Here is a 15,758-nt window from a genome sequence, read left to right as displayed (position 1 = left end):
TTTTTCTCCACAACCTCGCCAACATTTGTTATTGCTAGTTTACAGTATATGAGTTTACAGTATAGTTTACAGTATATGAGTTTTCTCACATGCATTTTGCTATTTTAATGCAACTGTAAATGTTATTTATTTTTCATTCTCTTTCAGATAATTTGTCATTATAAAAATGAGTATTTTATTAAAGAACAAAGCAAACCATTCAAATAAAACCTATCAACACACATACAAAATTCCTTAGGTTATCACTTATAAAGAGAAACAAAGAAAACAAAAGGATTATTTATATAATTTATCAAAGATAAACATGCCAATAGATATTAAAGTTATCACAGTACTTATATTAAAAAAGATGGATTCCTTTTTCTTTAATCCATAAAATTTGCCTGTTTGGATTAATTTCATTGTTCATAAGAAAATTCTACATAAAATCCATTTCGTGTAGGGTAAAATTATTACTGAAGTTGCTTTGTAGATTATAGATTGTTAACTGATGACATTGTGATGGCTTTTAAGCAAACACATGAAAGATCAGACAGGAAAAAAAAAATAACAATTACTTCATTAGAGTAAGTTTCTTTTTTGTTTTTAATGGATGGTATATTGTACTATATCAGTGAGGCTGTGTAAATGAAATTTTACCTAACCTTCTAAGACTAATGACTCACTAATAGTTTTTTAGAATAATGATCATTCTTTTGAGGACTATATAGGTCTGGTATCCAATATACTAATCACAAAGTCATAGACAAAAATTAACTCAGTTAAAATTATTTTAAGAATGTGACATTAGGGCCTCCCTATTGGAGGCAAGGGGTTAAGTCTCAGTACTATGAAGCTGTAGGCAGCCACCACAGCAACATTTGATCCTCCACAGGGGAGCTAACCCACATGGCACAGCAGTTCTCTGCTGTCTTGCCTGCTTCTCCCCTAAGCAGTGTATTTCATTTAATCTGCCTATTCTGCTCCCCACTCTATCTCTGGTGAATCCTCTCATCAGTCCCTGCACCTCTGGCCTACACCCTACCTCTTGAATACATAAATAAATATTAAAAAAAGAATGTGACATTAATTATGACGGTGTGAATAAATTCAAGATAACTTTGCTAATATCTCAAAGTGTTTACACTGTTCCTTGGCTATTTAGTTCAAATATTTAAATCCATCTGCATTCTGAAATTCAGGTTTTAACCAGAATCTCACTAAGATTTCCCTTGATATCTAGACTTAAATAAAAAGGAATTTACAAATATTCAGTGATACTGAATAGAAAACCTTGTAAAACAGTAATAAACAGGAGAGATTGCTTAGTTTTAACACAAAGCAAAGACTTGTAAACCTAGGACATAGATAAACCTGCCAACAGAATCACAATTTTAAACACAAGACTTTATTGAAGTGGTAAATTAGTGTAAGATAAGGTTTTAAATTAGTTTATTAGTCTTTATGGTCACTTCAGTTAACTTCTAGTAGCAGAAGGAGCAGAAAAGAAGATAAATTAAGTAGAATATACTGAAAAGAGTTAGAATTCATAGTGAACAAGAACATGTGGAGGATGTCTCCCCCTAAAGAACTAAAGATAAAAGCAAGAAAACAAAAACTATTTCCTGTATCATGAAAGACAAGTAAGTAGAATATTTTAAAGCTAGTGTTACTTTTTTATTTTACAGCAAGCAGAAAGCAGCTTCTTTAACTATTCTACATTAAATTTTTCAACAACAAAGAGAGAAAAAGAACCAACAGCTATTTTAATTCTAGCACCATTCCAACATGCTCTACCACTTATCATTTTTGTTAATATTATAGATTAATTGAATTATCCCAAAATTCCTAGCTTAAAATCTATACTTTGATGTGTCTGTATCTGGAGGGTGGGCCTTTAATAAATAATAAAAACTAACCCTAGTCTGCTAAGATGCCATAACAAAGTAACAGACTGAGTAGTTGGCTAAATAGACAAAAGAAAAAAAATATTATATCATCATCAACATAGTTATTAATTTCATGGTATTTATATATAAATCAAAAGAAAAAAGTATTAACATCTCTGCTGTTTGAAATTCAGATCTCTTGTAACACAAGCATTTTATTCAATTATTTCTGGGGGTCTAAAACACATCATATGTTTTGTTTTTATCATTGAAGAGTTAAGACATTGTCAGGCAGAATGAAAACTAGCATTGTGGGAGGCCTCCCTGGTGGCGCAAGGGGTTAAGATGCCATCTATGCAACTATCTGCAGCCCCTGCAGCACGAGTTCCTTCCCAACCAGGGAGCTGCCCACATGATACATCAGACCTCTCCTGCCTTGCCTGCTGCTCCCCTCAGCAGTGTGTTTCAGTGGATCTGCCTGTTTTGTTCCCCACTTTGTCTCTGGTGAATCCTTTCACCTCCCCGCACCACTGGCCTATACCCCAGTTCTTGTATGCATAAATAAATCTTTGGAAAACAAAAGAAAACTAGCACTTTGTCACAGTAACAATTGCACAATATGATGGCTGCTGTAGCTATCATAGTCAGTATACTTCCATGCAGAGGGAAGGAGCAGAAGTATTACAAAATTGCACTTGATTTGAGCAAAGAAATGGACATGGACATCAGTGTGTATGATTTGAAAAGAAGCATTGGTACTTAAGTCACAGAGGAGTCTGTTCATATGATCTAAGTCTTGAACTTTGAAAAGACAGATGGTTAAGTTCCATGAGGATTCTGAGTACATTAAAACTTTTGGGCACCTTTTTACAATACATGCTTCTAAATTAAACCGATGGCATTGTTTCTTTCCTGTGAATGCCAGTATACCATGTATTCCACTCAAACATATATTTTAGTTATTATTGTATATCTCAGGTTCATGGTAAAATCATTAGATCCTGGGAAACAGGGGCATTTCATCCACTTATTGTGTGCTCTACAACACCTAAATCGATGTCATGCAAAGTTGGGCTTTCCATAAACATTTATCATGTAATAGAGCTCTGCCGCAGACTAGAGGTTTTCACTATGAAGTCAAACTGCAATCTGTTTCTAGGCTCAATGTTCTAATGAATATAGTTGAATTGTGGGCCTCCCTGGTGGCCCAAGGAGTTAAGCACCACACTGTGAAGCAATCTGCAGCCTCTGCAGCATGAGTTAGATCCCTCTGATCCCCCACCAGCCAGGGAGCAACCCACATGGTGCAGCAGACCTTTCCTGACTCACCAGCTGCTCCCCTCAGCAGTGTACTTTGGTCAATCTGCCTGTTCTGTTCCCCACTGTCTCTGGTGAATCCTCTCACCCCCACATCTCTGGCCTGCACCCCTGCTCTTGTATGTATAAATAAATAAATCTTTAAAAAAAGAATACAGTTGAATTAAGATGTATAGTTTTAATTTTCTGATGTACAGTTCTGGTACTGTATAAAAATTAAAACATAATTCAAAATAACACCTCTAAAGCAAATATACGTGCTGTTTTCTCAGACTTAAAAAATAAAACTGTCAATCCTGTTGACAATTTTACAATATCAATATAATTATCTGGTTTTGATGAGGCTTGCCAGCTTCTGGCAGGTGCTTCAAAAGTACCAGTTAAGCCGAATATAGTTAGATTGAATAGTTTCATATGTATAAATGCTTCAGGCTTCAAAAAAATAACTTCTTAGAAATTTCATCACTATTTACTTGAGACTTATAGGCACTGAATAATACACAAAGGATCAAATCCTGTTTTTCGAAAGGCTGAATCAATACTTTCTATGCAAGATAATTTAAAAAAAATAAGGATGAAACAAATACAAACACACACAAAGAAAAGTGGGGGAGAAGAGTGGAAGGGGAGAGGGGAGAGGGAGGGCGAGAGATTTGTGCCATATCCTAATGTTCAGAACAAATATTTGAGGAGAGAAATCTTAATTTTAATTTCATAGCTTATTTTGCATGCAAGCTTGTATTTTATCAACTGATACTACTAACCTGCACAGTCTTTTTTTGTGTGTGCATTTAATAGTCAGTGGTGATTGTTTTTGAGAAAGGTTACTTTGGAAAAAAGTGTCTTATGAAAGAACTCATATTCCTTATTCTTTTAGGAAACCTAGGCATTCCATTTATCTTATACAACATTCTATAATCCTCAGTAGAGTGAAAAGCAAATAAATGATAACACTCAAGTGCTTGCAAATGAGAGCATGGATAGTGCAAATCTATGATGCTCCTTAACCATCAATACTAGATTAAATTAAATTCACCATTTTAAAAAAAAATAAAATCCTGGAGCAACAAATAGAGTGAAAAGTAACAGTAAGAAAGAGAAAAGTCAAATCACAGACTTGGAGAAAAATGACCAATAAATAGCAAAGATTTTTATCCAGAATAGGTAAAGAACATTTACAAATTGATAAATGTTCCTTACATATGTTTTTTTTTTTAAGATAATTTTTTGATGTCACTTTTTTTTAAAGATTTATTTATTTATCTATACATGAACAGGGGTATAGGCCAGAGGTGCGGGAGGGTAAGTATTCACCAGAGACAAGAGTGGGGAACAGAACAGGCAGACTAATGAAATACACTGCTGAGGGGAGCAGTGGGCATGACAGGAGAGGTCTGCTATGCCATGTGGGACCCTTGCCAGCTGGCCTGCCAGCCGGGATCGTACCAGTGCTGCTGAGGCTATGGACAGTTTCACAGCACTGCGCTCAACCACCTGCACCATCAGGAGAGGCCCAACATATGTTCTTTTTTCAACTAGGCAAAGTGTTTAAATAAGCCTTTGCAGGTAGATATCTGGATGCACAATAAGAATGAGTATTTGAGAAGGTTCGACATTATTAACGATCAGAGACATTAAACTCCAAAAGATACCACCAGCACCCATGAGAATAATTCCTAATATTGGTGATATCATGGAATAACTGGGACAATCATACATCACTGGTGATAACTTTTACATGTACTTTGAATAAGTCTTTGGCAATATCTACTTTGACTAATGTGTAACTTAGCAATTCTGCTCCTAGATAAATACCCAAGAAATGAAAGCACCATTATACGAAGACAAGAGCATAATCAGAGCAACTATAATTATTATGGCTAAAAACTAGAAATAATCATGCAAATCAAATCATCCACCCACTATAAAAGGAAAATTAGGAAATTAATAACTGAATTATTAATAACTGAATTTCTTTGGCACTATGTGGATGATATTTTTTAATTAAAAATAATTTTTAAGAATTTTAAATTATTTCACTATAAATTTTACATATGAAGTATATAGTACAAGAAGTACATGAAGCTTCAGAGAAAATAATTATATTAATTAGGAGGTTGGTGTTTTCACAAAGAAAAGAGGTCATTTGTAATTTGAAAATATATATTTATATTCAAAATGTGTAGGCCTATTTATACAAATGTTAATGTTTATTTTATAGTGTTTGAAATTAATTTTTAATACTAAAACAAAAGCTAGTTTTAAATGAACTACCATTTTTGTCTTTGTAAAAGTAATGGTAGCACAAAAGGAACAGAAAAACATATCAAAATAGTATTAAAATTACCAGACAGAATCAACATTTGTAAGAGGCTTGGTTCTTACCCCCTGTTTACAATTCAGTGGGCAAAAAATTGCTAGATTATTGCTACATACAGAAAAATTGATTTTTTGTTATGTGTTATAACTTAGAAAAAAACAAAGCATGTTTTGAGATTTTTTAAAAAACTATTATGAAAATTTCCCAATAATCACAAAAGAAAGGGGAGCAGTACAATGAACACATAGTCACCCTCTTTTTCTTATTCTTTAAACAATTTAAAGTCATTTCATGAATCCAAAGTAAAACCTATTATCACTAGTCATGGATTTAAATTCATTAGACATTTCTGACTCTTTAAGAGATTCATTCTTTCACTCAGGACAGTATATTCAAATTTGGTATACTAACCTCAGGATAATGGCTTCTTAATGGCAAGGGTTTAACTGTCTTCATTTCAAAATCAAAGACAGAATATCAAACTGGAGGGAAGGCTCCAAAGGCATTCATTTTTTCCAGTGCAACTGGGTAATTGACACTACTTGGTGGTCTAGAAGCTGTTGCAGAATGACTGACACATGTAACAGCATGGGTAAGTCATAATGATCATTATGCTAAGTAGAGGAAGCCATACACAAAGGCCTACATATTGTGGGATACAATTTCACTCTCTTTGTTTTTTTTCTTATGGAATTCTGAGTGACAAAACTATAAGGACAAAATCATATCAATGATAGCCAGGAACCAAAATAAATTTAATGCAAGTTAATATAATGGCCCAATTTGGGGTGTATATCATTATTGTGGTGTTATCTACATGATTACATAAATTTGTAAAATTTCATCAAGCTGTAGAAGAAGGGAGAATTTTCTTTATGTAATTAATATCTCCATTCATCCTATAAGTCAAATTTAACTAAAAAGAATATCTATACCAAACACCGATAAACCCAGTACACTGGGACATTGATTTTCCTTCACTGGGGTGCTACATTATTCATGGAATAGAACAGATATTTGATTTAGTGCAAACATTTTATATTTTTATTTTTTGTCAAGCTTATAATACACTGCAAGATCTTATATATGTATCCTATATATGCCCAGTTTTTAATTCTTTAATTATTCATTAATATATTTATAACCACTGCATGAACTTAGCAAGATCATTAGAATATGCATAGTATTATGGGAGAGTAATTTCATACAGCCTCTAGCCATTCACAATTTAGTTGGTACGCTTTCTTTACAAAATGTTATTGTTCTATGGATAAAAGTCATTTTGAATCTTTTTTTGGTTTGGTTTGTTCCGCATTATATGAAACGTGATTTGTTTACAACCTAAACAAACTGATGAATATAAGGAAATTGAAGCCCGTTAAAATATCTTTAAATTGAAAGTGACATATTGGACATATTGTCCAGACATTATAATTATTTTTTAAAAAGAAACATTTTAAATCTTTCCTTGATATGCCACAAATATTAAATTATTTCAATTAAATCATATAGATAAGTAGGGTTTTGTTTCATTCAGTTTTCTTTTATATTTTTAAGACTTTATATATCTTATCAAGTATGATATCAGGGTCCTCCCTGGTGGTGCAAGAGGTTGAGATGCAACCTATGAAGTTATCCGCAGCCACTGCAGCATGAGCTTGATCCCTGGACTGCCAGGGAGCATCCCACATGGCGCGCAGGCCTCTCCTGATTCACCCGCTGCTCCCCTCAGCAGTGTATTTCAGTGGATCTACCTGTTCTGTTCCCCACTCTGTCTCTGATGAATCCTCTCATCCCCCACACCTCTGGCCTGTACCCCAGTTCTTGTATGCATAAATTAATAAATCTTTAAAAAATAAAGTATGATATCAAATTCTTACATAATTCCAATTTTTAAAAAATTGTATATACTATTATTAGTTTGAACCTGTGATGGTTCACCGTTCTTAACTGAATATGGAACAAACTACACACTCTCAACTTAAAGATATTTTCTTTCAATACAGACTCCAGTTCATTTTTTAGTTTATAATTATTTTCAACTATAGAAAAATAAAAGCTTCCTCTCCAAAAATAAAGAGGCATACCCACCATATTATTATTCTGTATTGGGAAACTTTGCTATACTTTCAGAAAATTAGGTTTAAATTGTAAAATATATTGCAGTTATGTTACAAGATGTGCAATTCTCAGACATTTCTAAAGAGTTGATATTTCTAAAGAGTTGATATTTCTATAGATTTGATATATCTTACATTTTGTATTTAACTATTTCAATGATAATATATTTTCAGACTCCCCAAATAGCAAAACTGTAACACAGAAGGAAAAGACATAATTTTTAAACTAAAACTCAATTTCCAGGTACTTGAATACATACTTTCTTCTCCTTATCACCCACCTATTCAGAAATAACTTCCCAAGGGAGATATATGCCCTTCATTTTCCTTTTTGACTTTTTTCCAGGCAGGTAAAAGGCAGAAAATTTGAAGCAGTAAACAGAAGAGGAGGAATTCACTTACGGATCTGAATATAATTTAAAGCATGCACACTGGAGTTTGACTGATATTAAATATACAGATCTTACATAATGTCTTCTGACACTACATATGGAAATGTCAATGAAAATTATAAAACTAGGAAATATTTTACGAAAGTAATAAAATGTTAGTTTGCATTACATTTCAATCACAAATTACCCAATATACTTTTATTATCTTTTTTTCTAGCACAGTTTCTGTGATACTTATTGGAAACTCTCTGGGCATCTAAAGGTCATTTGTATATACACAGATAGCCATCGGAACTGGGAAGAAACCACCCCCAGTGGTGTCATGATTGTTTCAATTCTGAGAAATAGCATATATAATTTTTCACTGTAGAAAAGTTATTAAATGAAGGGGAAAATATAAAAGTGTGAACTCTACTAATTAAAAGGAAAAATGTTCTGCAAAATTCTGTGAAAGAGGTGAAAAGTGGCTGAATTAAAAACAGGATTCTTGTGACATTTTCACAAACTACATTTTTTTTACAAGTTACTTTGTAGAAAAATACATGCTTCCTTTCATAAATATTTTTCAAGAAATGTTTTCTAAACATTTTAATTTCAGTTATCATGACTTTGTAGGAATTAGACACAGAACTTGCTTTTGGATGTTGATAACGTATTTGAAAAAAGCACTTGTTTCAAACTTACTCAAAGCATGAAGGGCAGGGAAAAAATTGAATATTCCACAAAATCAAGATTTTCAGAATTAGAAATGAGAGCTAAATTTAATTTTTAAGAAATAAGCTTACTCTTGTAGCAGGTGAAAATTTCAGAATTGAAGGAATTAGTTGAAGAGATATTGACAAAAAATCTCCAATAAATCATTCCCTAAAAATTTTACATGTTTTTTAATACAAAACAAAAAAAAAAGAAATGAAAATATTAATAAATGCCAAACTACGGGGGGGGATTTTTTGCATACCCATTTTGTAAACAGTAAAATAAAAAATAATTCATCTTACCTCTGCTACCAGTTGCTGAAGAGAAGGTGAAGCTACAGAATGTAGATCTGAGTTGCCTCTTATTGGATTATGGAGACTAACATAAGCCACAACATTTCTCTGCAGAACTTTCTTGAAATCCTAAAACACAAAAAATTAAATGTCTTAAGTGAAAATAAAAATAGATCCAACTTGTTCAGTTACATGTTAAATAATAACCAATTCCTAGTAAAAATCATTACAATTGTTTAAGTACTTTTTCAAAAAGCAATCCCATATTGGTAAATAGAGAATAAAAAAAGTCATAAAAGGATTTTAAATAAGTGTGGTGAATAGTTACTTATAATACACAATGATATATTTTAAGGTGTGTTCTTGACAAAAAAAAAATAAAATTTTAAGAGATGTTCTTAAATGGTTAACACAATATTGAATTCAACATCAAAATAATATAATTTGAATATTAGCTTTAATGACAGCACTTAATTTTGTAGCTACTGAATTCGAGAACAGACATAGGTAAACTAAAACCAATCCTTTCCTTTGAATCAATGAAGCACTTTTTTCATGAAATATCTTTTTAAGCAAAATGGGACATAATACAGTTGTATTCCTGTACATACTCTCTGAAAGAAGACCTGATGCATTTCACACTCATTAGCAGGATATAATGATTCAGTAGAATAGTCTTTAGACTTTCTTGCAAAACCCAATGTCCCCCAAACTGAAGATCACTATATTTATTCACAAGGTATCACTAAAAATTCCTTCCGTTATTTTCCTTCTTTTCATGCATAAATGTTTAATGAGTAATTATCTCATTAGCATTTCTACAGAAATGTTCTAAAAATTGTATTACTTCATTTCTCAAGAACTATCAGATGGACGATTGCAAGGACTTATATATCTAGCAAATTTATAATGTTACTTCTATTTTATGTTGAAAATTCAGCTATACCTCTATAAAAGAGATGAAAATAAAATTCACTAAAATTAATAAGTATTTTGGGCCTCCCTGGTGGCAGAAGCTTTCTGCAGGACTGCAGCACTGATTTGATCCCCGTTCCTGGCCAGGGAGCTGACCCACATGGCACAGCAGACCTCTCCTGTCTTGCCTGCTGCTCCCCTCAGTAGTGTATTTCATTCACCGTGCCTGTTCTGCTCCCCATTGTTTCTGGTGAGTCCTCTCGCCCTCCTGCACCACTGGCCTACACCCCAGCTCTTGCAGACATAAATAAATATATCTTTAAATGATCAGAAATGTTGAACTTTAAGTACTCTGCTTTATACTTAGTATACTTTTAAAAAGTCTATTGTTAGAGAAGTGATATGGAAAAAAACACCTTCTATTTGCACACTGTCATATTCATACTCTCTTTGTTAGTCTATTTATTCTCACGGAAACTTACAATAGAGTCATTATTGCACCATTTGTGGAATCAAGTCTTAGAAAAATCTGTCTTTCCCAAGACCATGTTATATTATATGGAGGATTTGAACTCAGATTTCTTTGACTATAAAATCTCTATTTCTACACTAGCCTATGGAAAGAGATTCATCATTGAATAAGTGTATGTTTGTAAAGAATCTGTTTTGCAATATGTTATAATTTTTGTCAAGGATGAATATCAGTATTGTGTCAATTCTCTAATAACTTTGCTATAAATTCCATTTTTATGTATGTTAACCAGTATTACTGAATACTTAAAATTCTAATTGTATCAGGGTTTTTTGTGAAAACAAAATTAAATAGGACACTATAACATTTCAACAAGTTTTCTCCTCAGTGATCTTCACTAAGGAGTAAATTTAAAGCATGAATTTGCTTCAGGTAAAAGGAAAATGTTTCATTTCAAGAATATATGTGATAAGAGTAACAGAATTCCCAAATACCACCTCAATCAGACAGTTACTGACATCACAAACTTCACTGAAATAATCTGTTGAAGATAGTAATATATGGCTGTATTTGTATAAGCCAATAATAAAATCTGCGTATTATTCATTGTTTTCACTACTTATATATCTCTGCCCACCTACTCATGAAAATAGCCAAAAAGTTAAAGTATAATTAGATGCCAAGTATTCTTACGTATATATAAATCTGTATACATATATATTCTCTATATTCCACATATAAGTGAAACCAACTAATTTTTATTTCCCCTTCTGACATATTTTGCTTATACAAATATATATGTATATGTGTGTGTATTCTATAATGTGTGTGTGTGTGTGTGTGTATGCTAAGGCTGATGTTTCTGACCTTTTTGAATAAGAAGAGAATTTTCAAACAAAAATATTTTCCTAGGTACTCCCACATTATAGTAGTTGTACATTTACTATCTGTTGATTGAGAAAACATGAAATTATCAAAAGGTGCGACAGATCCTGTAAAACTTAAAAATGGATTTGTATTTTATTAACCACAAAAAATACCTACTTCATTTGGAAATATTCAATATAATTATTCATATACAAGCAAAGACACATTTGATTCCACTTGTAGGTTATGATACTTGGAAGTTCTGTAATAAACTCAAGGAATAATTACAATAAACTTTCCCAGGATATTAAAGTGAGGACATACCGATGTTAGGTAAGCCCACTTTGAAAACATAGCTTAGAAATACATGTTAATTTAGGGTTAACATGAGTGTGAAAATAGGTACTAGAAGGTATAGGTATCACTAAAATAGGTATCTAGAAGTCTATCTGATAATACATTTTTGGAATTCAAAAAGAATGTTTTAGACATTTTCTTAAAATGTACCTATTAATACAAGAAAAATTAAACTTTTCACTATGACAAAAGAATTCTGAATGGCAAACATTCAACCCAAAGCACAAATATATTCCCAAATTGTTTTTCATCTTTAAAAAGTAAGCAGTTTGGAGTAAAAGCTTGAGAAATAGGTACATTTTCCACCTCACTAAAAATGTGTCAGTTTAAAAAGGTTTTTCAGCAATGAGTTTCTTCATTTGAATTAGTTCTTTTGAATATGGAACAAACATTCACACCACTAATTTGCATATTGCAAAGAATTCCAATTTGCAATGTGTGAATCTCTATAAATTTTACAGTGTAAATTTTTTTTTTCATTTTTTAAGATATCTGTCCTTCAAATTAAAAAAGACAGTGGAGATTTTTTTATTTACCTTTTAGATATTTTCTTGGTTGATGGGTATTTTTGTTAGTGTGTAAAAAATGAATCAGAAACTTATTCTCATTAGTGAGATCAAACTTTTTTCTTCAAAGCTGAAGTAGTGAATATACTGGACTATCAAATGGTTTTACTTTCCTAGCAAAATTTGTACAGGTTTTAATCCCCCAATTTTATTTCCACTGAGTCTCTTTTTAAAACAATCATATAGTGTTGTAAAAATATATTAAAAAATTATAATGATATAAAGTGCAATTAGACAAGTGGATATTAATTTGAACAGTATGAAAAACTTGACATGATGTCAGATGCAACATTTAGTATTGTATTGTAAGAGGAATTACAAATTATAAAGAGGAATGGGAAGAATTATTTGAAAAGGCCTTAAAATATTTTCCTTTTCAATTATATAGCTGTGAGAGGCCATGTTTTCATCATACACTTGAACCAAAACAACTGACTGCAACAAATTGAATGCTGAAGCAGATATGAAAGTCCAACTTTCATTATAGTAAAATAATAAAGCAATTACAACAAATATAATAACTTTTTTTTGTAGATATATTAGTTCCTTCGGTCCTCCCTAGTGGTGCAAGGGGTTAAGCACAGCACTGTGAAGCTATCCGCAGCTTCTGCAGCACAAGTTGGATCCCGGGCTGGCCAGGGAGCAATCCACATGGCTCAGCAAACCTCTCCTGTCTTGCCCACTGCTCCCCTCAGCAGTATATTTCAGTCAGTCTGCTTGTTCTGTTCCCCACTCTGTCGGTGGTGAATCCTCTCACTCCCTACATGCTGGCCTGTACCCCAGTTCTTGTATGCATAAATAAATAACTCTTTTACAAATATGTATTTGGGCCTCCGCTGGTGGCGCAGGCGGTTGAGCGCCGTGCTGTGAAGCTGTCCGCAACCTCTGCAGCACTGGTTCGATCCCTGCCAGCTGACAAGTGTCCCACTTGGTGTGGCAGACTTCTCTTGGCTCACCTGCTACTCCCCTCAGTAGTGTATTTTGTCATTCTGCCTGTTCTGTTCCCCGATCTGTCTCTAGTGAATCCTCTCACCCTCCCACGCATCTGGCCTGTATCCCGGTTCTTGTATAAATAAATATTTTTTAAAAAGAGTAAACTTAAAAAAATATGTATTTGTTGTTTTGAGATGTTATTTAAATCAATATGTAATGGGCTTGTTTTCAAATAAATTTTTAATTAAAAAAAATCTCAAAATAGGATATCTAGGAATTTTATGATGCTTTCAAGTTGTTAATAAGGGATCAATTTGATTATCAATTCACACAGTTTTTAACAATACAGCACATCAGAAACATTTGAAACTAAAATATTCTGCTGTGCTTTAACCTATTGCACACTATTTCATATTGCATCCTCAATATCTCAAGACAAAAACTTTCTAGGAAAAGTAGGTAGGCATGTAGGTAGGTGGGTAGGAAATAAGGAGCTAGAAGATATGGTACATGGCTTGAGGAAGGTAGGAGTGGGAGGAAGGAAGGAAGGATATTGCTATCTTGAGTCCAATCTCTATATTGTACAGCTGAGATATAATGTTAAGGTAATAAACATTTACCACAGGAGATTGTTTCCTAATTCTATACAACTGTTAAGGAGTTTAAAAAAAAATCTATCTACTGATATTTCTTACCCATTGCTTGCCATCATTTCGAAAGAAAAAACAGTAGTTGTGGGTATGCTATTCCGGAGGTGCAGCAGCAACAAGGATACAACAGTTGTAGACATTAAACAATTTATTGTGATCTACCTCAGATCCCCTTCATTCTCATGAGGGATTTCAGCATAATAGCAGATATGACACCATGATTGAGATGCTTTTTTTATCCTTGGTTTCAACAATATTACTTTGTCTACTTCAGTCAGAGAGAGAGAGAATAATGTCTGTTTACCTCTCCCCATTCATAAGAGCCAATATTGCCATAGGTTGTTCCTCCCCAGGAACAGAAAATGATAGTGCGGTCTGGTCTCCACCCTTTCTTAACTTTTAACATTAAAGCCTGGATGAAAGCTGTGATTATGGCAGTGCTGCTGGCCCATTCTTGTCCATTATAGCTGTATGCAGTGTGATGGTGGCTGCCAACTATGATATACCGGTCTGGAAATAGAAGGAAACAAGAGCTATTAAGACAAAAAAAAAAAAAAAACCCCAAAAACCTTAACAATAAATTTAATGACATTTACATAATCCTACTGCACAACTGAGCAATAATTATGCAAAATTGTTCTAATAATTAAGACTAACATTTTTCCTCTACTGCCTTAATTCACACATCTGTATATATCAAAGCAGAGGCAGCTGCTGAACCCAATTATGAACACAAAGCTTAGATACATATTACTGTCCTTTGCAAGTTGCATATTAATTAATGAAGTATACAAATATGCCACAATGAAACCCTTATCTAACATTTTTCCAGAATATAGTGGGAAGAGTCTTGTAAACAATGTGTGTATGCTCAGTAAATATTAATGAACTATTAACATATTTGATAGAGAAGTTATTTAGTAGCTATAAATATTTAAAATGTGGAAATCATATATGGATTTTGCTATAAATGAAATGTTTAGGGAATTCAAACTTCCAAGAGAGTCAGTCCCTCTTCTTTCTTTGAAGAAAAAAATCTTCATCAAAAATCATCCAACTATAGTGAAAATCTCCTTTCACATATTTTATTTTATGTAATAAGATATAACCCATTAGCTAAATTATTAGAAATTTCTCCATGACACATGAGTGTGGCCTGCTCAGGCACATTATTGGCTTATGTCAGTAATAAGGTAGAGTAAAAACTTACAGAGATTCCTTTGATTTTGTTGACAGCAAATGTTGTTACAGAGTCAAATTCACTTGATCAAGTAGCCCTGTACATCTGCATAATTTTTATTTTTTTTAATCGAGTGTCATTTAGAAGATGTCTTTAACTTGACAGTTAAGTACGTAGGCTGTGAAGCCACTCTGTTAGGGTTTGATATAGACTATTCAACTTATTAGTTTTGTGACCTTGGAAGATTATTTAACCTCTCTACTTTCTTCATACCTTACTTTCTTCAACCATAAAATTGGAATAAAAACAGTACCTCCAACATTCTATTGTCTTGAGGGTTTTTTTTTTGTTGCTTCTTTATTTTTTAATTTAATTTTATATATTTTTACATCATTCTTCATTTTTGTACAATGTATGCTTTTTCATCTCGCTTATAGTCCCACCACCAATTCACCCATGTACCATCAACATAGTCCGTTGTGTTCTTCCCACCTCTATTTTGATTCCACTCCCTTCTCTCCCCCTGCAGAATGTCTCGGGTTTATAGTTTTAAATGTGTTACTTTTTTCTAAAGCATTTGCTTATGTATCTGACCCAGAAGCACTATGCATGTGGAATAAGTGAATCACCCCCTTACTTCATGGCATGAAAAACTGCTTTATGAGAAACATCACTGTGTGAAGCTATCTTAGTTTTCACATTGATATTGGGACCAGCAAGAAATTTTATGGATAACATCTTATCAAATTTAATTTGTGTTTTACATAGTGTGTCTGCAAATGCTGAAACCCTGGCAATATATTCATTCATCT

General features: G+C 32.9%; 1 protein-coding gene across 7 annotated transcripts in view; it reads right to left on the bottom strand.

Moving 5' to 3' along the window:
- NAALADL2 (N-acetylated alpha-linked acidic dipeptidase like 2) overlaps positions 1 to 15,758 on the bottom strand; it is a 1,155,955-nt gene that overhangs the window by 290,378 nt on the left and 849,819 nt on the right. For all 7 annotated transcript variants that reach the window (XM_054700373.1, XM_054700375.1, XM_054700374.1 and 4 more), the window contains 2 exons: positions 14,071 to 14,276; positions 9,016 to 9,135 (listed from right to left, as the gene is read on the bottom strand). In XM_054700373.1, the coding sequence (XP_054556348.1) occupies positions 9,016 to 9,135; positions 14,071 to 14,276 (326 nt within the window). The remainder of the gene's footprint in view (positions 1 to 9,015; positions 9,136 to 14,070; positions 14,277 to 15,758) is intronic.

Source organism: Talpa occidentalis, unplaced genomic scaffold (assembly GCF_014898055.3).
Source record: "Talpa occidentalis isolate TD23 unplaced genomic scaffold, MPIMG_talOcc4v2.1 talOcc4.4, whole genome shotgun sequence".
Lineage (NCBI taxonomy): Eukaryota > Metazoa > Chordata > Mammalia > Eulipotyphla > Talpidae > Talpa > Talpa occidentalis.
The sequence above is the reverse complement of the archived record's forward strand: the minus strand, read 5'-3'. Positions and strand labels throughout refer to the sequence as shown.